Genomic DNA, 25,767 nt, shown 5'->3' with positions numbered 1-25,767 from the left:
AATATTCACTTCTTGTTCTTCATGTTACAATTTTATAGGCAAACCACTACCCTAGTTACATAAATATGTTTTCCTATGTACATAATTATCTTAATTCATATTTATACAATAGTGAGGCCTGCTAGATGCAATCATATAATTTGATTGCGCTTGCAAGTGAACTTCCAAGATGGACACATAAAACAACTGCTATATCTAATAAATCAATGATTAAGCTATTATGTATGTCCTCTTGAAATAGCATGTAGGTGTTCAAGACTGCTATCAGTCTTGATCACTAAGAAGTTTCAGATTCGATGAGAAGAGAAAGTGAAGAAGAAGTAGAAGAAAGAGTGGTGAGAGAGCAGTAGAACACAAATTTTGAGGAAAAGAATAGAATGTCAATCATTCTACCGCCGCCACTTTAATTTAATATATATGTGTTATGCTAGTTACATGAAAGGACATATCTGCCCTTGGTGTTTAAATCATAATTGCTAACACATAACAAACAATATAAAACTGAAGAATAAATAGCAACTAGGAATAACAGAATAACAAATTGACCACAACTGTGACTAGATACATTCTACCCTACAAACAAAGTGGGACCACAACTGTGGGGCCCACATCAATGTTCTCTACACTCCCCCTCAAGTTGGGAGTATATGTTCATCATTCCCATCTTGGATAGATCCGCTTCTAGTTTCTTTCTTGATACAGCTTTAGTGAGGATGTCTGCTAGTTGCATACTGGATGTGATGTAAGGGAGGCATACTTCTTGAGATGAGACCCTCTCTCGTACAAAGTGGCGGTCAACTTCAATGTGTTAGGTTCTGTAATGTTGTACTAGATTATGTGCTATATTAATGGCGGCTTGATTATCGCAGTACAGCATCAAAGACTTCTCATACTCAATACCCAACTCCTCAAGTAGAGATCTTAGCCATAGGATTTCAGCCACTTCGTTGGCCATGGACCCATATTCTGCTTTAGCACTTGACAGGGAGACAACACTTTGTTTCTTACTTCTCCAGGAGACAAGATTTCCTCCCGCAAGGGCACAATATCCTGAGGTAGACCTTCTGTCATCAACACTCCCAGCCCAATCAGCATCCGTATAGACCTCCACCTTCATGTGATTGTTGTTCTTGAATAGTATACCCCTACCTGGGCATCTCTTCAAGTAGGCTAAGATTCTTTCTACCGCAAGAAGATGTGTGGTTCTAGGAGAATGCATGTACTGACTGACAACACTAACAGCATAAGTAATATTTGGCCGAGTGAGGCAGAGATATAGGAGCTTTCCTACCAATTGCTGGAACATAACTTTGTCTTCAAGAAGCACCCCATTCTCGGCACTAATCCTGTGGTTCTGTTCAATTGGTGTATCTGCAGGTTTGACACCTAATTTTCCAGTTTCTACCAACAGGTCTAGGACATATTTCCTCCAAGAAATAAAGATCCCCTGTTTGGATCTAGCAAACTCAATACCCAAAAAATACCAGAGTACACCAAGGTCCTTCACCTCAAATTCTTGAAGAATAAGCTATTTAGGAGACTCAATCTCATGACTATCATTCCCCGTGACCACAATATCATCAACATATACTGCCAGTGGTGTCAAAGAGGACTCCACCCTCTTGATGAATAGGGTATGATCTGATTGGGCTTGTACGTAACCAAACTTCACAAGAGCTAATCTGAATCTATCGAACCAAGCCCTAGGTGACTGTTTCAAACCATACAAAGCCTTGTTGAGCCGGCAAACCTTCTTACCTATTTCTGCATCATAGAATCTAGGAGGCAAACGCATGTAAACTTCTTCCTGCAGATCTCCATTCAGAAAGGCATTTTTCACGTCCATTTGGTATAAAGGCCAAGTGTGACTTGCTGCAAGGGACTAGGACTCGAATAGTAGTCATCTTGGCTACCAGTGCAAAGGTCTCCAAGTAATCTATGCCATAAGTCTGTGTAAACCCTCTTGCAACTAACCGAGCTTTATACCTCTCAATAGATCCATCTGCATTATGCTTCACCATAAATACCCAGTTGCATCCAACTGGTTTCTTTCCTTTGGGCAAATCAACTACCTCCCAGGTGTTGTTTTTCAGCAAGGCATCCATCTCAACTTGCATTGCATCTTTCCATTCAGGAACGGATAGGGCTTCTTGCACTATTCTTGGAATAGGGACATTGGAAATGGAACTAAGGTAGGACCCGTAGGTAGGAGATAGGCGATCATAGGATAAAAAATGGGAAATACAATGGGTTGTGGATGTGGTACAATGTCGTTTCCCTTTACGGACTGCAATCGGAAGGTCAAGATCATCTGTAGAGGAAGTCTCTGTGGGGCTCTGGGACTGTAGTATCTGGACCTGGAGCTGCAGATGAGATTGGAGCTGGCCTAGACTACTGATGATAATGATCAACCTGCCTGCACCGCCTGTGATAAACCCGCAACTCTTAATCCCTCTGACCACCCTCACCATTGCAGCTCTCCCTCAACTCCTGATCCCCCTGACTACCCTCACCATTGCAACTCTCATCACCCAATGGAATAGGTAGAGGAACTGCCCCACTCTCATTGCTCTCCCCCTGAAGACAAGAACTCAAACCCCCACTCTCACTGCTCTCCCCTTGAGGGGAAACCCGAGGAATAGGGTGTCCCCTCAAAGAAAGTGACATCCATGGAGACAAACTTCCTCCCGGAAACAGGATCATAGCAGCAATAACCCTTTTGAGTTTGTGCATAACCAAGGAAGATGCATTTGGAGGCTTTGGGTTTGAACTTCGAGTGATGGGGTCCAAGAAGCTGAACAAAGCAACTACAACCGAATGTCTTAAGAGGAATAGAAAACAAGTCCTCACGTGGGTGTAGGAGGGAAAAAGGAGATCGCATATCAAGGACCCTGGAAGGAACCCGATTAATAAGGTATACCGTCGTGAGGATAGCATCACCCCAGAAGCAAATAGGAACATTGGGAGTAAACATGAGGCTTCTAGCCACTTCCAAAATGTGCCTATTCTTCCTTTCGGCACTCCATTCTGCTGAGGTGTATGAGGGCAAGTGCTCTGGTGGATAACCCCATGATGAAGAAGATAAGATGTCAATGATTTAGCAAAGTATTCCTTTGCGTTATCAGATCTGAGAACTTTGATCTTGGCATCAAACTGGGTTAGGATCATTTGGTGAAAATTTTGAGTCAGGGAATGTACCTCATCTCGTGAATGCATGAGATAAACCCAAGAAAAACGGGTATGGTCACCAACAAATAACAAAAAATATCTGTACCCACCCATGGAAGGGATATGATAAGGCCCCCAAACGTCAGTATGCACAATATCAAAAGAATTATCACTCCTTTTATTACTCAATAAATAAGGCTTTCTACAATGCTTAGCAAACTCAAAACTTTCACACTGTAACTGAGACAACTCAATAGACTCAAATAAAGCAGGAAACAGACTCTGTAAAGATCGAAAAGACAAATGATCTAATCGGTTATGCCAAAGCATAACCTGACTCACACTCTGAGAAACAAAAGACATCTTCTCAACTGACTCTCCCTGACAGAACCGTTCCCCGAGTAGATAGATCTCATTCGCCTCACGGCCAGTCCCAATCATCTTCTGCGTCTCCAAGTCCTGAAAAACACATCGGTCAGGGAAGAAGGTTATGAGCAGTTCATATGCTTGGTAATACTACTAACTGAAAGAAGGTTAGTATCAAGCTTAGGGACATGCAAAACAGATGACAGGGAAATAGTATCTGGAAGCTTGATGTCACCCTTCCCAGAAATAGGAACCAGGGAGCCATCAGCAATAGATACCTTATCCCTACCAGAAGACAAATGGTAAGTAGTAAACAATGAAGGCAAGCTAGTCATGTGATCAGATGCACTTGAGTCTATTACCCAACAAGGTTCAGTAGTACCTGGAGCTGAGGCATGATAGGCTGAAGCTCGAGTACCTGAATGGGCAAAGGCAGATGTGGCAGGGGTTGATGGAGGCTGCGGTGGCTGAGCTGAATTTCCAACTTCCTTTTCTAGCTGTATTAGAGCATCCCGAACTGCAGCTAAGGTCTCCAAAGATGTTCCTTTTGTGCCAAATGAGGATGTTGAATCGGTGTTCACGGCTACATGAGCAGTGCCATTCTTGTTTCTCAACTTCGCAGGAACCAAGTGATGATGCAGTTTCCAACATGTCTCTTTTGTATGTTTGGGCTTCTTACAATGTTCACATACCACATCCTTCTTGTCTTCCTTCCTCCTGTCCTTCTCTGAATCACCCCCCGATTTGAGTGTAACCGCTACAAAGGCTGGTGTGGGCGGCTGAGGTTGCAACATAACCTTCCTTCTGGTCTCTTCATTGTGTACAAATGAGTATGCCTGAGAGAGTCACACTGTCTCTAGTCAAGATTTGTTGTCGGACAATATCATAATCTGAATTTAAGCCTACCAGAAACTCAAACACCCGATTTGTCTCAACCTGCTTTCTATATATCTGTGCATCTCTGGGACTCTCCCACTCAAGAGTCTCTAAGTGATCAATCTCATGCCACGGGGACTGCAAAGTAGAGAAATATACTGAAACCGGTTTCTCTCCTTGTCTAAGATTTTTCACTTCACATTTCAATTCATATGCTCTGGCAACATTAAGGGGTTGGGAATAAGTTTCTTTCATAACATCCCATATCTCCTTAGTTGTCTTTGCCCACAAATAATTTCGGCTAATATGAGGCTGCACAGAATTACACAACCATGTCAAAACCAAGTAGTTTTCTTGCATCCACTTGGTATATGTCGGATCTCCCTTGGGAGATTCTTTCATGTCTCCCAAGAGGTACCCTAATTTACCTCTTCCACCAATAGCCATCATGGTTGATTGGGCCCATTCCAAATAGTTTGATCCATCAAACTTTACGGTCGTAATCTGACCACCCATCTCAGAAACACTACCATAATTGATGTTCCCAAGGCTGCCTTCCGCCTGATTTTTAAACTCCATTTCTGTCAAGTCTCAAAACAGCACTTGAACTACCAATCTCAATCAAAACAGTATAGGCCTGATCTGTATTCTCAGTGTATGTGCACAAAACTGAGATAATTCTGATCTGAAACCAACTAGCCAACACAGCAGTAGTTGTCCGTAGAGCTCTAACCCCTTAGGACTCTGAGAACAGCTTAAAAAAATGTGATATGCTTGCAGTAGGGTTTAATCAGTCCTTAAGTAAGCAATTCAGTTGCACAACCCAAACAAAACTGTATAGATAGGCTTGCAGTAGGGTTAATAAGAAACCCTAGATCTCATCAGACCTACCAATAAACTTAAGGGTAGCTCTAGGTAGATCATAGGGTTCAATCAAACACTAGGGCTTGCCGCAAGATCACTTTCAAGCCCTAGAGTAGAGAGAAACACAGTTGAGACAGTTCGGTCCAGGGTTTGCTGTAAAACCCTAGTGAATTGAAGAGAGAAAAACCTAGAATGGTTCGGCCTTCCCCTCCAGATAGGTCCAACCTATCTTCTCTGATAGAACTTCTCTTAGAAAGTAAACAACTTACAAGGAAAAAATTGTTCGTTGCCTTCTAGGGTCACCCGAACCCTAGTCTTCTCTGATCCTTCCTGACCACCAACACTCTGCAACCCTAGCAAGTTTCCAATAGCTGCTAGCACCTCTGGCGATTTCCAAGAATCAGTCTGCGAACTCCTCCATTTCAGCTTCCAATCCTAGGAGATTCTCATGTGGTCGGCTGGTATTAGGCTCACATGAGAAACCCTAACTTGGCTCTGATACCATGTAGGTGTTCGAGACTGCTATCAGTCTTGATCACTAAGAAGTTTCAAATTCGATGAGAAGAGAAAGTGAAGAAGTAGAAGAAAGAGTGGTGAGAGAGCAGTAGAACACAGATTTTGAGGAGAAGAACAGAATGTCAATCATTCTGTCGCCGCCACTTTAATTTAATATATATATGTTATGCTAGTTACATGAAAGGACATATCTGCCCTTGGTGTTTACATCATAACTGCTAACACATAACAAACAATATAAAACTGAAAAATAAATAGCAACTAGGAATAACAGAATAACAAATTGACCACAGCTGTGACTAGATACATTCTACCCTACGGACAGAGTGGGACCACAGCTGTGGGGCCCACATCAATGTTCTCTACATAGCATACACAAACTTAACGAGCAAGGAAAAGGAAAGTATTTAAAGAAAAGAAATGGATAAAAAAGGGCTTCACAGAGCCAATGGATATAAGAGCAATCTACTTCACCCATGTGTGTGTGTGTGTGTATATAGAGAGAGAACCATGGCAATAAAACTGGAACTTTGATCAAAGCACCACCATGAGCTTATCTGTTTCTTATTAACTAACAAAAGTATGAAATTATTTATTTATGATAAAAAATGAAACTATGATCAGTGCTCAAAAAACAATGTAATTCATTGATGACTGCATAAAAATATGCCATCCTATTTAACCAACTCGATTTCAAGAATTTGTTAATGATCAAAATCACATCACATCAACTCATCAGGCACATGCCACCACTTGCAAGTATCAGCTTCTGGGGTTTCCAAACCCACCATGCCTATTACAGGACTAATCTGTACTGGTTTCAGCCCTATAATAGCAGAGAAAAGAGAAAGAAGAGAAGGAGAGAAAACTGGTTCGAACTAGAAAGAGAGAATTCTCTAGTTGGCCAGCTATTATTTATATGTTTCTGATTAAAAGGCACAAAGACACATATACCCCTAATAAAAGTATGGGACATAGTACTTAAACCAGAATATAAAAGACATTACACCAGACTCTTAATATAAAATAAAATGACCAAACTACCCCTGTACAGACAACTCTAGCTATGTCAAACACCTTATATCAGTAAAACATATCTGAGATATGCAAAAGACATACACCATGAGGGAAATCAGGCAGATGGCAAGTGGCAAGGGAGCTGAATGCAACATTTCTTTGTGTTAAGAGATTGGAAAAATAAGTTGGCTGGTGCACTGGCTAAACCTGGGGTTAATAGGGTACAACTGTATTAGGCACAAATCACAATTGTAAGATAAGTGAGCAAACAGAAAGTCAGTGCAAAGGGACCTAACCAGCCTATTCCAAGGAGATGCTTGGTATGTTGTACATCAGGCATTCTTTTATATGAATCAATAAATTTTACAGTTAGCAATCAAAAAACAAAAAAGAAAATAAACCATATCTGAGACATGCATGTTTGCCTATTGCATAGGTCCCAAAATCATTTAAAATATATCATGTGTAACAGGTATAGCTCAACAGAAAAACTGCCATGCCTTATGCAACTATGATGAGATATGAAAGGCATGAATCAGGTATAAAAAATCTAGCTGAAAAGGGGGAAAAAAAAAGATTAGCTGTACCCACAAAGACCATATCATGAGACTAAAAGTAATTGGCAGAGTTTTTTTTATCTGTAAGGTATTAGCAAAGTTTACTAGTACATCATCTCATGTTTCAGGGTCCTTTCGTGTACATCATCTCATGTACATCCTTTCCTCCATTGAAGTTCTGAGTACAAGTAATATTTTCTCAAAAAAAAAAAAAAAAAGAAATGTTACTAGAAGTCAAGAAATGGGAAAGAAAAGGACAGACCAACCTTGTATTGCCACCAAATTTTTTGCTTCACATCCTCATCATAGTTGAATCCTCCCAAAATTTGAGGCATGGTTATCAACCAAAAAGCTGCAACGCTTGGGTCTTTCATGCTCTGAACAATATGCTGAAACAAAAAATGCCAAAAAAACAAAAAAAAACGAAAGAAAAAGAAAGCCAGGTAAGATTATTTTCCAGAGAAAATTGCTTGCATTCTTAAGCTTGCTTCTATAATGAGGTGATTTAGAAAATGTCTATTTTATATTACCCTTTGGCCTTTGCTAATGTTGATGATGATAATATAGCAACATTTTTTAAGGTTCCATTCAAGTAAGCCTCTTGGCAGAAGTTTTGCTGAGGTTATTAGAAAATTCTATGCTCTCCCTTAGAGCTGGAGAAACCAGCCTCTTCTTAGATGGCTCTGGGTCAGTGTTTTAAAAGCACAAGGTGCAAAAAAAAGCACAAGGAGCAATTTGCACCTGAGGTGCAAGGCAAGGAGTGCACCATTTTGAAGGAAGGTGCAAAAATACAAATCAAAATAAATGTCAGAAAAGTCAAAAAATAAGAAAAAATAAAAATATTAAACATAATATTAATAAAAAATATAAACTTAAATTTTAAATAAATGTTTTAAAAACCTATTATCTAAAATTAAAATACATAAACATAACATGTAAAGCGTATCCAAATGAAAATTTTAAAAATAAAATCAAACATACAAAACATTTTTTTGATAAATAACATATAAAACATTTTCAAGCATATAAAACCCACAATCTCTTTTTTCCTCAATTACATTACTTCAAATAGCTAGTGTGATGTAAAGCATATTGCATTCCTGATTCTATGAGCTGCCTTTGTACCAAGCCCCTCGAGGAAAGCCCAAAAAAGTCCAGGTTAGGGTCTTAAATTCTTAATCCTCACACAAAAATAATGATTTTATAATTTTAATTGCCTTTTAAGAAGATATTTTATTAGGATGAATGAATAAACAGCACCAACAAATAGGGGTTCTGGGCTTGTCTCAACTCTCGAGGGGCTTGGCCAGGGGCCCACCCTGGCTCAACAGCTAGGTTCGAAAAAAAAGCACAAAATTTAAAAAGGCACACGCCTTTACCTAGGCAAGGCACATACCCTAAAATGTGCCTCACCTGTATGCCTAGGCGCGCCTTTTAAATCCCGGTAGTCTGGATGTATTTGAGCTGATCTTAAAACTGCATGCATGCTACTTGGTTATCCTCTATTTTGATGATATTTTCTTCCTCATTTTGAGCATTTCACCCATGTTCCTGTGGTTGTAAGAACCATTCCTGCACTATCTCCCATACATGTCTGATCACTCTCCCACTCTCATATAGGACACCCTAGACATCTTATTACAGAAAAAAGGGATGCTTACCTGAATCTCTATTAGCTCTCTTTCAATAGTGGAGATTACATGGACTAAGCAGTAGGGGGAAGGCATTATGGAGAATATTACCAGCTGCTGTTATCTGGGTGGAGTGGAAGGAGAGAAAAATACGCATATTTGAAAACGAAGAAAATGAATTGACAGCAGTGAAAAGGAATAAAGTTATGTTCACGACTAAGTATACAGAAGCCATACCCAAGGCATTCAGTTTAACTCATTTTCAATACTGAATCCTTGTTTGCATGATATTTTATACAAAAGAAAAACTCTTCTACATTCCCACCATACAGCTTCTCAATGTACATGGACAGATGATGAACTGTATAATTTTTGGCTATTACAATACAATACATTCACAGAGAGAGAGGGGAGAGGCAGAGATGACAAGAACAATAGGCTTAGTTATTTACCAGAACTATTAATTTCAGTGCATATGTTTCTTAAGGAATCTTCCCATATAATGTCCACAACATTATGAATAGAAGGGGACTAAGAAAAGGTCCAAGGTGGAAAGATTAATTTCGGACATAGAAGGGGAGTTAGAATTTAGTGGAAGATGGGAGAGGAGGAAGGCTCTAAAGTGAAGGAAAATGGAAGGTGTGGAGGGTATCTTTCTACAATCGAGTTGATGAAGATCATTAGCTGGAATGTGAGGGGTCTAGGAAGTGCAAGAAAAAGGAGGGTGATAAAAGATCTGTTAAAGAAGGAAAGGCCTGACATTGTATTGATACAAGAAACCAAACTAGCTGATCTAGACAGAAAATGGGTTAGAAGTGTGTGGAAAGCAAGAGGTGTGAATTGGGGCTCAACTCCCTCTTGGGGAGCCTCTGGGGGATAATTACTCTTTGGAGAGAGGATGTGGTTGAACCATTAGAGGAGCTGATAGGTAATTTTTCTGTATCACTAAAGTTCAGGATGATGGAAGATGGTTTCATTTGGGTATTAACCAATGTGTATGGACTGAATAATTACAGAGAGTGGAATGAACTATGGGAAGAACTCTATGGAATTCAAGGACTTTGGGAAGGCCCTTGGTGCTTGGGTGGAGATTTCAATGTAATAAGGTTTCTTAATGAGTCAAATAATCCCCAACAACCTATAACAACTAGCATGAGGAGATTCAATGAATTTATCAACAGATATACTTTGAAGGAGTTCCCTATGCTACATGCTAGCTTCACTTGGTCCAACTTCCAGGAGAATCCATCTTGTTCAAAACTGGATAGATTCCTCTTCAATGAAAGTTGGGAAGCACACCGGAGGGGTTTGGTGGCTAGAGCTCTGTCTAGAGTTACCTCAGATCATTGCCCTATAGAGTTAGGCCAAGAGACTTTTGGGATTGGACCTAAACCCTTTAGGTTCGAGAACATGTGGTTGACACACCCAGACTTTGTGCATAAAGTGGAGTGGTGGAGAGATAAGATTAGGGGAGTTAAGTGGAAAGGGGTTAGATTCCACAAGAAATTAAAAAGTCTGAGATCCAAAATAAGAGATTGGAACAGAGAGGAATTTGGGAGATTGGAAGAGTTAAAAGCCAAACTGACATCCCAAATCAAGGATTTAGATTTAAAGGATCATCAAAGGACCATGAGTGCACAAGAAAGAGAATTGAGATGGAAGTTGAAGAAGGATTTAGAAGAGGTTCTATTGAGGGAAGAGATATCTTGGAGGCAAAAATCTAGCCATCAATGGATCAAAGAAAGGGATGGGATTACCAATTTCTTTCATGCTATGGCCAATGGGAGGAGAAAAAAATTTGTGACCAAGATTGAGGTTGAAGGAGTAGAAATTGAGTCACAAGAGGAGATAGCCAATTGCTTTGTAACTCACTTTAAATCCATTTTGAGTAGGCCGTTGGAGAGAAGGGTGAGAGTGGAAGATCTAGATTGGCTAGGTCTATCAGTCGGTGAGGCAGCTTGGTTGGAAAGAGACTTTGAAGAGGAAGAGATAAGACAAGTTGTTTTCTCTATGGACAGGTCAAAGGCTCCTGGACCAAATGGTTTTACCATGGCTTTCTATCAAGAGTGTTGGGACATTATTAAAGAAGATTTGTTTGAGGTGTTTAGGGAGTTTGAAAACAACCATGTGATTAGTTGCGGAGTTAATGCCACGTTCTTAGCTCTCATCCCAAAGAGATCAGATGCCAAACACCCTAAAGATTTCAGGACGATTAGTTTGGTGACCAACATCTATAAGATTGTGGCAAAAGTGCTTTCTTTAAGGATTAAAAAGGTCCTTCCATCTCTCATTACTCAAACCCAAGGTGCTTTTATCCAAGATAGGCAAATTATAGATCAGATCCTTATAGCAAATGAATGTGTTGAGGAAATGGGGAGAGTTGGCAATCAAGGTTTTATTTGCAAGTTGGACATTGAGAAGGCCTATGACTCATTGGATTGGGATTTTCTATTACAAGTGCTGAGGAAATGTGGATTTGGGGATAGATGGTGTAGGTGGGTGAGCGGATGCATAACATCTTGCCAATTTTCAGTTCAAGTTAACGGAGGGGTCAAGGACTTCGTCCCAACACGTAGATGGCTCAGGCAAGGAGATCCTCTTTCCCCCTTTTTGTTCGCACTTGTGGCAAATGTGCTCAGTAGAATGATTTCTAAAGCAGATAGGGAAGGGCTAATACGACGTTGGAGGATAGGTAGGAACAATGTCACAGTGACTCATCTTCAGTTTGCTGATGATATCATCATCTTTTGTGAAGGGGGAGACTTAGGGAGAGTGAGGAACCTAAAAGATATTAAATTCTTTGAGTCTGCTTCAAACCTATCGATTAACTTTAACAAAAGTTGTGAGGTGGGAATCAATTTGGAAGATTGGGAGGTAGAGGCTATAGCAGGTTCTCTAGAGTGTTCCATATCTAATTGACCTTTAACCTATTTGGGCTTTCCGTTAGGAGCTAACCCAAAAGAAAGTCGGTTTTGGTATCCAATTGTGGAAAAGTTTGAAAAGAGGCTGGTTGCTTAGAAAAAAAGTTACATTTTGCTAGGGGGTAGAGTGACCTTGATTAGGGCGACACTCGCTAATCTTCCGGTTTATTTTCTTTTTGTATTCAAGATACCCTCAAGGGAAGCCAAGAAGCTAGAAAAGGTGATGAGGGATTTCTTGCGGGAGCTAGGGGAAGAGAACAAGGATCACTTGATTAGGTGGGAGATAGTTAGCAGGAGTAAGGAAGAAGGGGGATTAGAATTGGGAAATCTAGTTCTTAAGAATGAAGCTTTACTAGGAAAGTGGCTTTGGGGATGGCCGTTAGAGAGAGAGAGGTTGTGGCACAAGGTGGTGAATAGTATTCATGGCTGTTTGCAGAACAGTTGGGATGTCGGGGTATCTCGACGGGCGACTCTTGCAACACCCTGGAAGGCCATTCACGGAATTCTACCCAATTTTCTCAATCTGGTCAAGTATGATGCTAATTCTGGACACAATGTTCTTTTTTGGGAAGACATTTGGGTGGGCAACCAACCTCTTAAAGACCTTTTTCCCTCTCTTTACTCTCTTTCCCTTTATAAGGAAGAGTCGGTTTCCAGTTTTATTTCCTACTCAGATTCTTCTTTGGCCTTAAACTAGGATTTTGGTTTCCCTAGAGGGTTACGTGATGATGAAAGTGCTTGTGTTTCAGATTTATTGTCTTCACTTGTGCCTATTTGTTTAGATCCCCTCAAACCTGACACAAGAATTTTGACCCCTAACCCAAATGGTTTGTTCACTTGCTCCTCTTTCTTCAAGTCCCTTTTTTCCACTTCTGCACCTCAGAATTTCCCAGTTAAAGAATTTTGGACTAGGCCCATTCCCCCAAAGATTGTTGTTTTTTGTTGGGAAGTTTATTATGGTAAGATTAACACCTTTGAAAACCTATAAAGGAGAAGATTAAATTGGTGTTTATCCCCTAATTGGTGTGTTCTTTGTAAATCTTAGAATGAGGACTGTCACCACTTACTGATCTCTTGCTCCTTTGCTACAGCTTTATGGAATTGGATTTTGACGTTGTTTGAGTGTAGGTGGAACTTGCCATCTAATGCTAGTTTGTTGTTTAGTCCGTCTATTTTTGAATGGCACACAAAGAGAGGGAGAATTATGTGGAAGTGCACAAGAGCAGCTTTGTTGTAGACAGTTTGGGAAGAAAGGAACACCAGAATCTTTTGTGAAAAAGAAAAGAGCTTCTCGAAAGTTAAAGAATGTATTTTGACAAGGGCAATTCAGTGGCTGAAAACTCTAAAGATCTTTGATGCGTACTCTTTTGATGACCTATGGAGAAGTTGGTTAGCAGTGGCTAATACTTCTACTAGGAAGAACAGACATGGGGTTGAATGGATGCCACCAGGGGAGGAGTTTATCAAGCTGAACTTTGATGGAAGTAGCCGAGGAAATCCAGGACCTTCAGGCATAGGAGAAGTGATGAGAAACAAAGATAGTAACGTGATATCTTTGTACTCAGGTCCTGCAGGTGTGGGAGACTCTTTAAGGGCTGAATTACTGGCTGCTGTACAAGGACTCCAGCTTGCAAATCAGCTAGGCATAGAGCATCTGATTATTGAAGGGAATTCCCGGGTGATAGTGGGTTGGCTAAAGGAACCAGACACTTTGATTTGGGGTTTTAGATATCTTCTCAAAAAGGTTAAATGGTTAACAAGGAATATGACAATCAAAGTTCAGTGGGTAGGCAGATCGACAAACTCATTGGCTGATTCACTTGCAAAACAAGGGGTTTCCCGGGATACCTTATTTTGGGCTTGTGTAATTTCTTTTGTACTTATAATTCTGTAATTAGCTTTAAAGGAAAGGTCGCATCTCGTGCCTTTCCACGGGTTGCATCTTACTCTTATTTGCTGGTTTAATAAAATCACTCATTTATCAAAAAAAAAAAAAAACATTATGAATAGTAATATGCATCATAAATAATAGAACTAATGAACCTACTTAACATTGTTGTTACGAAATGTTTCTGTATTACTTTTTCTTCCAACCAACTAGACAAATAACACTGGGAATTGGCAGTCTCTAGAGAATAATGCTTTCATTGCTTTAGATCATGCAACATGATATTATAGCAAGACACATGGGACATGCCATAACAGCCAAAAAAAGAACCACTAAGCATATAAAATAAAAAGGATCAGAGCACCTAAACTTTTAAAGGGACAGCATAAGAATCCAACAACATGCAAATGTAAAGGAGATAGAGTTTTGATACTAGCCTCATATGGATAGTCCATCTTTCTCAAGACATTATATGCTTTCCATGGTGGCTCCATAATCTGAGAACAAAAAAAGTGTAAAAAAAAATAAAGAATTATAAATAAATCTTTACCAAGCTACCCTGGACTACATGCCAAACTCAACAACAAATAACTTAATGGATGCAATGCATTCCCTATTCCCAGATCTGAAGATTCAAATTCATTGTATAATTTTTTATGACCTCTTACAAGATACTGCCACATTTCTAAAAAATTATTTCCAATGATATGGCTTTCTAGAGTAAAACATGACATTTATCAAAATTTAAACCCAGTAAATGATAGTAGTACATGAATTTTTCTAAATGAGAAAATTAAATATCTGCAGAAATGGAAATATCAAAGGAGACATGGTGCTAAAGTGAGAGAAAAAGGAATTTATAAACTAGCAAAGCTGAGGAAAGGAAAAGCAGAGATTTAACCATGTTAGGTGCATTGTTTTTTTTTTTTTAATAAATGAGAAAAATTTTATTAGAGAAAGGAGAATAACAGATACAAGAGACCCATGGAAGGGCACAAGCTGCAACCTCTCCAAGCAATCAAAAACTAAAACAGATTACAACTGCGCCCAATACAACTATTCCCTGTTTGCCCCTTAGTTTGCTAAACTATCAGCCATAGCATTAGCTGATCTCCCCAGCCACTGTATTCTGATACACAGATTTCTTGTCAGTCACTTGAATTTTTTAAGTTCATTCTTAAAGCACCAAACCACAGTCTCTAGGTTCTATATCCACCCCACAACCACCTTGGAGTCACTTTCTATGACTAGCCGTTCCACTCCTAGATGTACTGCAAACTGTACCCCTTGGAGGGCAGCTAGTAATTCCGCCCTAGTGGAGTCCCCCACACCTAAAGGACCTGAGTATAAGAGAGCTAAATTACCACTTCCATTCCTTAGAACCCCCCCTCCGATCCCTGAGGGACCTGAGTTACCCTGGATGCTACCATCAAAATTTAGTTTCACAAAGCCTTCAGGAGGGGGTGCCCAACTCATATATACCTTGTTCTTCAAAGAGGAGCTGTTTGCCACTGCTGCCCAATGCCTCCAAAGATCATTAAAGGAAAACCGATAACCTTATCAAATGATCTTTGGAGGCACTGAGAGCAAACTTGGGTGAGGGATTCCCCTTTGATGAGCCAATTCCCATCTTTGTATGCCCTCTCTGACCGAAAGAATGAACCCATTTCTTCCTTTCTTGTCCCTTCAGATGCAATCTCTGGGTTTGGGTAGAATTTGAGTCTGAGAAGGGCTGTTAGGGATACTGACCTAGGAAATACATTGTCCCTCTTAGTATGTTTTTAGACCCTCTAAAAGAAGATTGTAGAATCTGGACCCCTTCCTCCTCAGACATGGTTTGAAATTTGAATACGTATTGGCTGATACGTCCAATACGTACTGTATCGGGAGCCTCCTGATATGCCCCTACAGGGGGTTTTTCAAGGTTTAACCCGGTTCAGGGGGTAGAAGGGCCTTAAATCGGCCCCTCTAAACCAGGTTCACAAAGAAAAAAGAAAGAGAGGAGTGATGGCCGATACAGTCTGATATGCCCCTACTGGCCTATTGGGCTGTATCGATATTTTGAACCTTGCCCTCGGGTTCTTTCTCTTGCGCCTCTTTCTTTCAATCCCTAACTCAGCAACCTGCTCCCAAGGGATGCCTTTCCTTGCCTGTTGAAGAGATCCTGTGCAAGCCTATTCCTCCTCGGGTTGGAAGTTTAGCTTTTCTGGAAAGAATCAACACATGTGATCTACTTCAAAGAAAATGACCCTGGTCTTGTCTATCCCCACATAGGTGTGTTCTTTGCAAAGCTTATGGAGAGACTGGGTACCACCTATTAGTGTCTTGCCACTATGCCAGAGCTGTTTGGGTTTGGGCTTTATCCCTTTTTGGGTGTAGCTGGAACCCCCCACCAGATGTACAAAGTCTGTTTTATCCGTCCTTTTTCAGATGGCCAGTGAAAAGGGGTAGGATCATGTGGAGTGTTGTAGGGTAGGGCTGCTATCTGTTGGTCTTTGTGGGAAGAAAGAAACTCCAGGATTTTTTCGGAAAGGGAGAAGGATACTGAGAACTTGATTAAGTTGATCCACTTAAGAGTTGTACATTGGTTGAAATCCATGGATCTGTTTACAAACTTCCCTGTGGATGTCCTGTTGAGAAATTGGAAAGAAACAGCAAACTCAGCCCAGGTTAAGAGGATCATAAGTCCTTCTTGGACCCCCCCTGCCGGTTATATAAAGTTGAACTTTGATAGCAGTAGCATTGTGAATCCAGGGCAATCAAGTATTGGGAGGATTTTTAGAAATGAGGAAGGGAATGCTATAGCCCTTTTCTCCAGCCCAATTGGAGAGGGCGACTCTCTTAGGGCTGAGATTTCAGCAGCCCTGGAAGGGCTCCAAAGAGCAAGAGACCTGGACAATAAGAGGCTGATTATTGAAGGAGATTCGGAGGTGGTGGTAAACTGGTTAAAGGAAGATAAGCCTGGATTGTGGAAATACAGCAATGAGAGAAAAAAATTCAATTGGTTGAAGTAAAATACAGTTGGGTTAAATGAACTGCAAATTCTTTTGCTGATGGACTAGCTAAGCAAGGGGTGAATAGGGATTCTATGTTTTGGGCCTACTTCTAATTCTGTATTTTTTGTGCTTGTGGGGGAGTTAAGACAGCTTGCCTCCCCTTGTTTGTAATCCATTCTTAATTGAATTAAATGAATTTTTGTTATTGATAAAAGAAGTCCAAAGATTTCAGCCACAAGGTGGCCTTATACAAGATACACTCCTTCAGTTCTTGCTGGCTTTTCTCCTTCTCTTGGAATATCCTGGCATTCCTTTCTTCCCACTGTCCATAATGTTGCTCTTGCACACCAAGCAAAGGTAGATGGATCAAAAAGCACACTTACTTCTGCTGGCCTATTCCACCTGCACCCAAAAATCAAGAAGAGCCTATCCCACAACTTTGTAGTAACAGAACAGGAAATTAGTAAATGGTAACAGTCCTCACTATGAGCCCTGTAAAGAGCCCACCAATTAGGTGAGAGCCAAAGATAAGGTCTTCTTTACATAGATTATCCAAGGTGTTTACTTTCCCATAAAACACTTTCCAACAGAATGCCAAAACCTTAGGGGGAACAGGCCTGCACCAAACATCCTTAAAAGGGAAAATCTATTGAGACACTGAATAGAAAAGAACCTTAAAGAACGAAGCACAAGAGAAATGACCTGAGGGCAGAGGTGTCTAAATGCTTTTGTCTGGTTCTGTGGTATCCAAACAAACTTTTTCAAGAAGAATCAATAAGCTGGTTAGACTCTTATCTCGTCATACCTTAAACCTCTATGGAATCCAAAGTCCCAAACTAGTGCCAAAGGAGTTTCTAGAGGGGACAAGAATTTTGGTACAGGCTCATTTTTATACCGAGAGATAGTGAATAAGGACAAAAAGAGGTCCCTCGAAGGAGCCTCTCCAACCCAAGTATCTTCTCGAAAAAAGGACTGAATTACCATTACACACATCAACCTGATAAAGTCGTGAAGTTGAGGGAGAATAGTGTGAATTGCCTTCCAAGGTGTTGCAAAAGTTGCCAGTTGAGATATCCCAACATCCCATCTGTTCTCTAACTGACCATGAATACTTCCACATAATTCCTGCCACTCCATGAGCCATTGCTCGACATTCAGCTTCAGCACTGGATCTAGCTACCACACTTTGCTTTTTGCTTCTCCAAGTAACTAAATTTCCTCCTATGAAAGTACAGTAGCCACTAGTTGAATTTCTGTCATTTAGGGATCTTGCACAATCTGCATCAGAATACACTTCGACTTTCAAATGTTCGTGCATTTGAAACAACAAGCCAACACCTGGAAACATTTTAAGGTATCGGAGGATTCTTTCTGCTACTTCAAGATGAGTGGCCATAGGGGCATGCATGAACTGGCTAAGGATACCAATTGCATAAGCAATGTCTGGGCGGGTCATAAAAAGATATAGGAATCTCCCTATAAGTCTCTGAAACTATTTCACATCCTTGATAGGTTCACCTTGGTTGTCACCTAATTTGTGGTTAGGATCAATAGAGGAATCAACTGGCTTCACTCCCATTTTTCCTGTATCCTAGAGTAAATGTAGGGCATACTTCCTTTGGGAAATGAAGATACCCCCTTTTTGAGTGGGCAACTTCAATTCCTAGGAAGTATCTTAGAGGACCTAGATCCTTTACTTCGAACTATGTGGCAAGAAAACTCTTCAACTTTTGGATTTCATCCTTCCAGTCGCCAGTGATAATTATATCATCAACATACACTATCAAAGCAGCAATTTTACCTTCTCCTCTTTTCACAAACAATGTGTGATCAGATTAACATTGCTTGTATCCTTTCTACTGAACCGCTGCATGGAATCTACTAAATCAGGCTCTCGGTGATTGTTCCAGCCCGTATAAAGACTTCTTCAACCTGCACACCTTTTGCTCATTGCCTTGAGCCTGAAAACCAAGGGATTGTATCATGTAAACTTCCTCTTCAAGGTCACCATTCAAGAATGCATTCTTGACATCAAGTTGATGTAGATCCCAGTCAAGATTGGCAACAAGAGAGAATATAACTCTAACGGAGTTCATCTTGGCAACGGGTGCAAAAGTCTTTGCATAATCAACTTTGTACACTTGTGTAAACCCCTTTGCCACTAAACGAGCTTTATACCTCTCCACTGTGCCATCAGCCCTATGTTTGACGTGAACACCCATTTACATCCAACTGGATCATTTCCCTTGGGAAGATCTACAAGTTCCCATGTGCCATTTTTATGAAAGGCATTAATTTCTTCCTTCATAGCATCTGTCCATTCAGGTACTGAAAGAGCTTTTGCCACATTCTTAGGGATAGGGACACTGTCAATGGATGTGAAAAAGGCTCGAAAAGAGGGTGAAATGTTTTCATAGGAAACAAAGTGAGAAATGGGGTGTTTAGTGGTGCATGATCTAACATCTTTCCTGTGAGCAATAGGAAGGTCAAGGTCATTAGCAACAAAGGTATCAATTGCAATGGGGTCAGGGACATCAATGAGAATCAAGATACCTAAGTGAGTATGATCCGCCCCCGAAGTGTTTAACGGCATTGGAGGTATAGCTTATGGATTCTCCACAGCTCTTGAATTTGGTTGGCCTTTGTGACGACAGAAGAAGACACGAAAAGGAGGAGGATCAGGAAGAGGAGGGAGCTAAACTGGTTTCTCCTCATTCCTACTCTCCCCCTGAGGAGAAACAAGGAAAAAAGGCTCACTCTCAAAGAAAGAGACACCCATGGAAACAAAGAATTTCTGAGAAACAGGATCAAAACAACAATGTCCCTTTTGAGTGAAGGAGTACCCCAGGAATATGCAAGGAATAGAATGATGATCCAATTTTCCATGAGTGGGTGACAAGTTTTGGACAAAGCAACGACAACCAAACACACGAGCAGGAATGGGAAGACGGGCCTTAGGAAAGAGAAGCTGATGTGGGGCTTTGCACTCTAACCAACGAGAGGGCATACGGTTGATGAGGTAGGTAGCACAAAGGACAGCCTCAAGCCAAAAGCGTTTTGGGTCATTCATATGGAGTAGTAAACCCCGGGCCACTTCACGAAGGTGTCGGTTCTTTCTTTCAGCAACACCATTTTGTTGTGGTGTTCGGGCACAAGAACTACAGTGAAGTGAACCACGTGAAGCAAAAAATTCCGTGAAATCACTATGAAAATACTCTTTGGCATTATCTAACTAAAAATTTTGGATTTCAATTTGAAATTGGGTGAAGACCATCCGTTGAAAATCTTCGATAACTTTTGGTACTTCATCCCTGGTCTGCATGGGATATACCCATGTATATCTAGAATAATCATCGATAATGGTAACAAAATACTTGTAGCCACTCTCAAATGGTAAAGTAACAAGGCCCCACACATCAGAATGAACAATGTAAAAAAGAAATTCAAATTTATTATTTTTTGAAAGAAAATGAATTCTACACTAACTCAATTAACAAGTTTGCCAAGAGAAATCTGAAATGGACACTGACTTAAACAATTCTGGAAACACCACTTTCAAAGACTCAAAAGATAAATGACCGAGACGACAATGCCATAAATAAACTTGACTCTTACAGGACTGACTCTTAGACTCTGTGATTTGAAGACCAGCCTTATTCTCCAGCATGTAAAGTCCATCAACCATACATCCTCTACCAATCGTCCTCCGCGAGGCCAGATCCTAGATCACACAGTAAGAAGGGAAAAAGGTCACTGAGCAGTTTAAGGAATTAGTAATACTACTAACAGTGAACAAATTAATGGGAAATTTCGGAACACGTAAAACATCAGAGAGGGTAAGGCCAAGAGGGAGAGAAATGGCTCCTCGACCAGCTATGGTAGTGTATGATCCATCAGCTAGTCTCACCTTGTCTCTTCCAAAAAGAAGGTGATAGGTTTGAAAGTAAGAGGACGTACCAGTCATGTGTTTGACGCTCCATAATCAATGATCCAGGGAGTGTCAGGGTTACGAGAAGCAACATGGAAAGTTGTGGCAGAGTTACCTGATGTAGACGCAAATGAAGTTGAGGGAGGAGCATCCATTTGACGAATTTATAAATGGTCATGGAAGGAATATATAATATCCTCCCTTGGGTCAGATCTAGATGGATGTGTCTAAGTCACAGTATGAATGGGGGTCTGATTCTCTTGAGTAACCATGTTTGCCATAGTGTGTTTTCTTGTACCTTGTCCTAACTTTTTATTCATATATGAACATTGCTTCTTATTCAGATCTTGAGCCCATTTCGGCTTCCCATGAATATCCCAGCATGTGTCTTGGGTGTGTCAAGGTTTCTAGCAATGAGTACAGCACAACTTGTCCTTGTCATCCATCTTTTTCTAAAGGTCCCCCTTCTTAGAAGTATTTCCCCACCAGTAGTAACACTCCCTTTCGCTACCAACACAACTGCATCTCCTCCAGAACTGTTAATCAAATTCCTTCTGCTTTCTTCTGATTGTACAAGAGCATAAACTTCCTGAACTGATGGAAGATCCTTGCTACCTAGGATCAGGACTCTGATAGATTCATATGTAGGGTTCAAACATTGTAAGAAAGCAAACACTCTATGTTGGGAGATGAGTTTTTTGTACAGTTTTGCATCTTCATCACACTTCCAGTCCACACTCTGATAATGATCTAACTCCTTCCAAACAGAGGTCAAGTCTGAGTAGTACACAGATAGGCAACTCTCCCCCTGTTTACAAGTAGACAATTCTGCCTGTAGCTGGTAGATTTTTGCATAGTGTCGCAGTTCCGAATATGTTGATTTTGCTTGTTCCCATATCTCATTTGCCGTTTCAGCCCACATGAAATTCCTTCTTATTTGAGGTTGCATAGAAACTAAAAACCAAGACATGACCATGCTGTTTTCCTGGTTCCATCTGTCATATTCAGCACTCCCAGAATGTGGTTCTTTGATTCTCCCATTAATATAACCTACCTTTCCCCTTGCAGTGATATACAACTTGATCCCTCTTGACCACTCTAAATAATTTAAACCATCAAGAGGAATAGCAGCCATGGGAAAGGATAAGTCCACACCCCCACTCATTCCATTCAGCATTGAGGAAACACCGGATGTAGCAGAATCTTCACCACTCATGATTTCAGATTCAAAAACAACTCTTAAATGGGGTACACAGCCTTAAAGAAATTCAACACCGAGGGGAGACGAAAAAAAAAATCTTCAGAAACACACCTTTTGTAAAAACACAAGTGTTGTTACAGCACTAACAGGTCATCCCTTGACTCACAAGCTCAACATAAGTGTTGCCTCAGTGCATACAGGTCATCTCTTGACCTACGCATCAACAGGACTGCTGTTACAACAAGTACTGGTCACTTTCCAACCGGCAGTTCACCATAAAAGTTGTTGTTGCAACACACAAAAAGGTCCTCACAACCTAAAGTTTCACAGGGATCAATCGACCCCACAAAAAAGGAAAGAAAGAGGTGTTGATCACCTCACATCCAATAGGTAGACCTAGTACAGGTTCTGCCCTGGCACACGACCAGAAAAAAAAAGGTAAGAGAGAGAGAGAGAAAAGTTACTTCAGTGTGTGAGATCTTCAATCAGCCGAACAGCAGATGAGGGAGGCAGATCTGGAAATCTGGTGCGAAGAAGGAAAAAAACTGTACACTCAACTTCTCCTTTCAGATCTGATAGTCCCGCTCTGATACCATGTTATGCAGGAGAGAAGAATGGAAGAAGAGAGAAAAGAGAGAGAGAGAAAGAGAGATAAGAGAGAACTAAGAGCAAAAGATATTGCTGGCAGCGCAGCTTTTTTAATATATATACTAGGGCGAGAGCAACTAAAATCAAAAAAGAGTAGAAGTACAATAGTACCGCTGCGGTACTATACATAGGAAAAATAACAGCTGTTAACAAACACCTTTCTCCAAACCCACAATTCCTCAAAACTTGTAAAAGAATTGCCAATCCACCAAATCATAGGCATTTTCCAAATCCAACTTACAAATAAAACCTTTCTTCTTAGATCTTCCAGGCACTAATTAGCTACTAAGATCTGGTCTATAATTTGTCTCCCTTGTACAAAGGCCCCTTGGGATTTGTCGATTAAGGAGGGAAGAACTTCTTCAATCCTCAAGGACAATACCTTAGCTAAAATTTTGTAGATACTAGTCACCAAACTAATTGGTCTAAAGTCCTTAGGGTGAGTAGCAGCAATCTTCTTAGGGATTAAAGCCAAAAAAGTAGCATTCACTCCCAGGCTTACAATGTGAACTATCTGCAAACTCTAACACCTCACAAAGATTATCTTTCAAAATCTCCCAAGAATCTTGATAAAAAATCATTGTAAAACCGTCTGGACCCGGCGCCTTAGACGTATCCATAAAAAACATTGCCCTTTTAATCCCCTCTTCTTCAAAACTTCTTTTCAATCAGCATGCCTTTTAATTTCCCAAACATGGCCACTCCAACCCTTCAAGAGGTAACCTCTCATTCAAAGGTCTTCAATAAAAAGATTTGAAATGATTAACAAAGGTTCTAGATATTTCCTCTTGGTTAGTAATTATCTCCCTTCTAATTCTAATTTGGCTACAAAGTTTTTCCTTTGTTGTCCATATGCTAAATCATGGAAAAATATGGTGTTCCCATCACCTTCCTTAATCCATTGATGCCTTGATTTTTGCCTCCAACAAATCCCTCCCTTAGCAACACATCTTCCAGGTCTTTTTTCAACCACCTCTACTCCTTATCTTGTTTGTTCAACAACCCTCAGGATTCCTTCTCATCCAACTCATCGATTTAAGTGATAAGGTTCAACTTTAGTTCCTCCACTCTTCCGAAATGGTCTTTATTCCGCTCTTTCAATATGAATCTAGCCTCTACAGGTTCTTATGGAATCTCACTCCCTTCCATTTTACCCCCTTAACTCTTCATTCCAAACTCGGTCAACTCCTTCACTTTAACCTCAAACTCCAGATGTGTTAACCACATGTTTTCAAATCTAAAAGATTTAGGACAACTAATAAAGGATTCTACACCTATCTTAATTGGACAATGGTCAGATGTGACCCTCGACAAAGCTCTAGAAACCGGGTTACCCCAATGATTTTACCAAGCTAATTTGAAGAGGAACCAACTTGGATCCAAACACAAAGGATTTTCCTGGAGGTTAGACCAAGTGAACCTATTTTGCAACTATGGGATTTCCTTCAATTCGATTTCATCTATGAAATCATTAAATTTCCACATGTTTGTTGTAGTTGACTGTTGGGAGTTATTAGTTTTATCTGAAAATCTTATTACATTAAAATTCCCTCCCACACACCAAGGACCATCCCATAAACCTTTAATTGCAAACAGCTCCTCCCACGTTTCATTTCTCTCTATAGGAATTACGGCCATACACATTAGTTAATAAGATTTTCATATAAAGATCAAAGAGTCTTGGTAAAAAAAAATGAGGAAATCAAACAAAGATGGAAAAACTATTTGAAAACTTGTTAAATGAACAATAGGGAGATGGTGCTAATGGAGGAGAAACTAACAATACTAATAGTGTTAAAAATAATATGTACCTTCATAGAGTTTGACCTTTTTTTTTATCAATAACACTTTCATTAAATCATCAATAGAAGATTTACAAGAGGAAGACAAACACACTTATCCTCCAAGATCAACAAAGAACCTTAAGAAAAGGAAAATGAAAAAGAAAAAAGAAAAAAAAAAGACACTAAAGTTATAGCTTAGCCCAAAATAGTGAATCCCTTTCTGCCCCTTGTTTAGCTAAACCGTCAACTAGGGAATTAGCCGATATTTTAACCCAACATGTCTTAACTTCCATCTCCCGCACCAGCCACTTGAATTTCCTCCTCTCATTGTTGTACTTCCATAAGCCATTGTGATCTTTAATCAGCCACCCTATCACCACCTCTGAATCCCCTTCAATTATGAGTTTCTTGATGTTCAACTCCTTCCATAACTGCAAACATCTCAGCTCTAAGGGAGTCACCCACTACAATTGGGCCTGAGAAAATGGTAGAAATGACCCCATTTTCATCCCTAAAAACACTCCCAATCCCCGATTGTCCCGGATTTCCCCTACTACACCCATCAAAGTTTAATTTCAAGAATCCACCGGGTGGAGGGGTCCAAGCCACACTCATTATTGACTTGGTATGTGTGCAATTTGCAATTTCACCTCACTTCCTCAACATGTCATCCATAGTGTAATTTGTGAATAGCTCTAAAGATTTCAGCCATTGTACCGCCCTAATATGTATGATAGCCCTCAGATCTGTTGCTCCTCTCTCAGCTTCTGAGAATATCCTAGAGTTTCTTTCTTCCCAAAGTGTCCAACATACTGCAGCCCTTAGTCCTCTCCACATAATTCTTCCCCTTTTTATCCACCACCTGAAAAAAGAAGGGGAAAAAAGGCCCTGCAAGTCTGATGGAGGATTCCAGCAACATCCAAATAGGAAGAAAGCCCAATCCCAAATTAACCTCGCAAAATGGCAAGACACCAGTAGGTGAAAACCAGTCCCCCCATCCGCTTTACAAAGAACACACCGCTGAGGTGACAAGCAAGTATCGGGTCTCTTCTTTTGGAGTAGATCACCAGTGTTGATTCTTTCCAGATAAGCTTCCCAACAAAAACTACCAACCCTAGGAGGTATTGCTCTTCACCAAACCTCATAAACAAGGAAAGGGGGGAAAGTAGGACTGGTGGACTGACTTAAGACTTTGAAGAAAGAAGCACAAGAAAAGATGCCATTGGGGGTAGGTGTCCAAATTCTAGAATCTGCCCTAGTGGGGTCTAAAACAGCGTTATCAAGAAGTGCAATAAGGCTAAAATACTGTCGAAGTCTGAGTCCCTCAAATCCCTTCTTAGACCCAAGTTCCGCCCAATCCCAAAAGTGGAAGAAGATGGGGTGGTGAAAGACGAGATTGGCTCATT

The 25,767-nt window shown here is 40.4% G+C and overlaps 1 protein-coding gene across 1 annotated transcript in view; it reads right to left on the bottom strand.

Moving 5' to 3' along the window:
• The window catches only part of EMB2737 (embryo defective 2737), a 60,506-nt gene that overhangs the window by 23,054 nt on the left and 11,685 nt on the right, over nucleotides 1–25,767 (bottom strand). Inside the window, exons 6-7 of the mRNA XM_088965731.1 lie at nucleotides 14,242–14,301; nucleotides 7,631–7,753 (exon numbers count right to left, since the gene is read on the bottom strand). Coding sequence (XP_088821857.1) covers nucleotides 7,631–7,753; nucleotides 14,242–14,301 — 183 coding nt within the window. The remainder of the gene's footprint in view (nucleotides 1–7,630; nucleotides 7,754–14,241; nucleotides 14,302–25,767) is intronic.

Source organism: Nelumbo lutea, chromosome 1 (assembly GCF_056320005.1).
Source record: "Nelumbo lutea isolate HS-2025 chromosome 1, American lotus-T2T, whole genome shotgun sequence".
NCBI classification, from domain to species: domain Eukaryota; kingdom Viridiplantae; phylum Streptophyta; class Magnoliopsida; order Proteales; family Nelumbonaceae; genus Nelumbo; species Nelumbo lutea.
The sequence above is the reverse complement of the archived record's forward strand: the minus strand, read 5'-3'. Positions and strand labels throughout refer to the sequence as shown.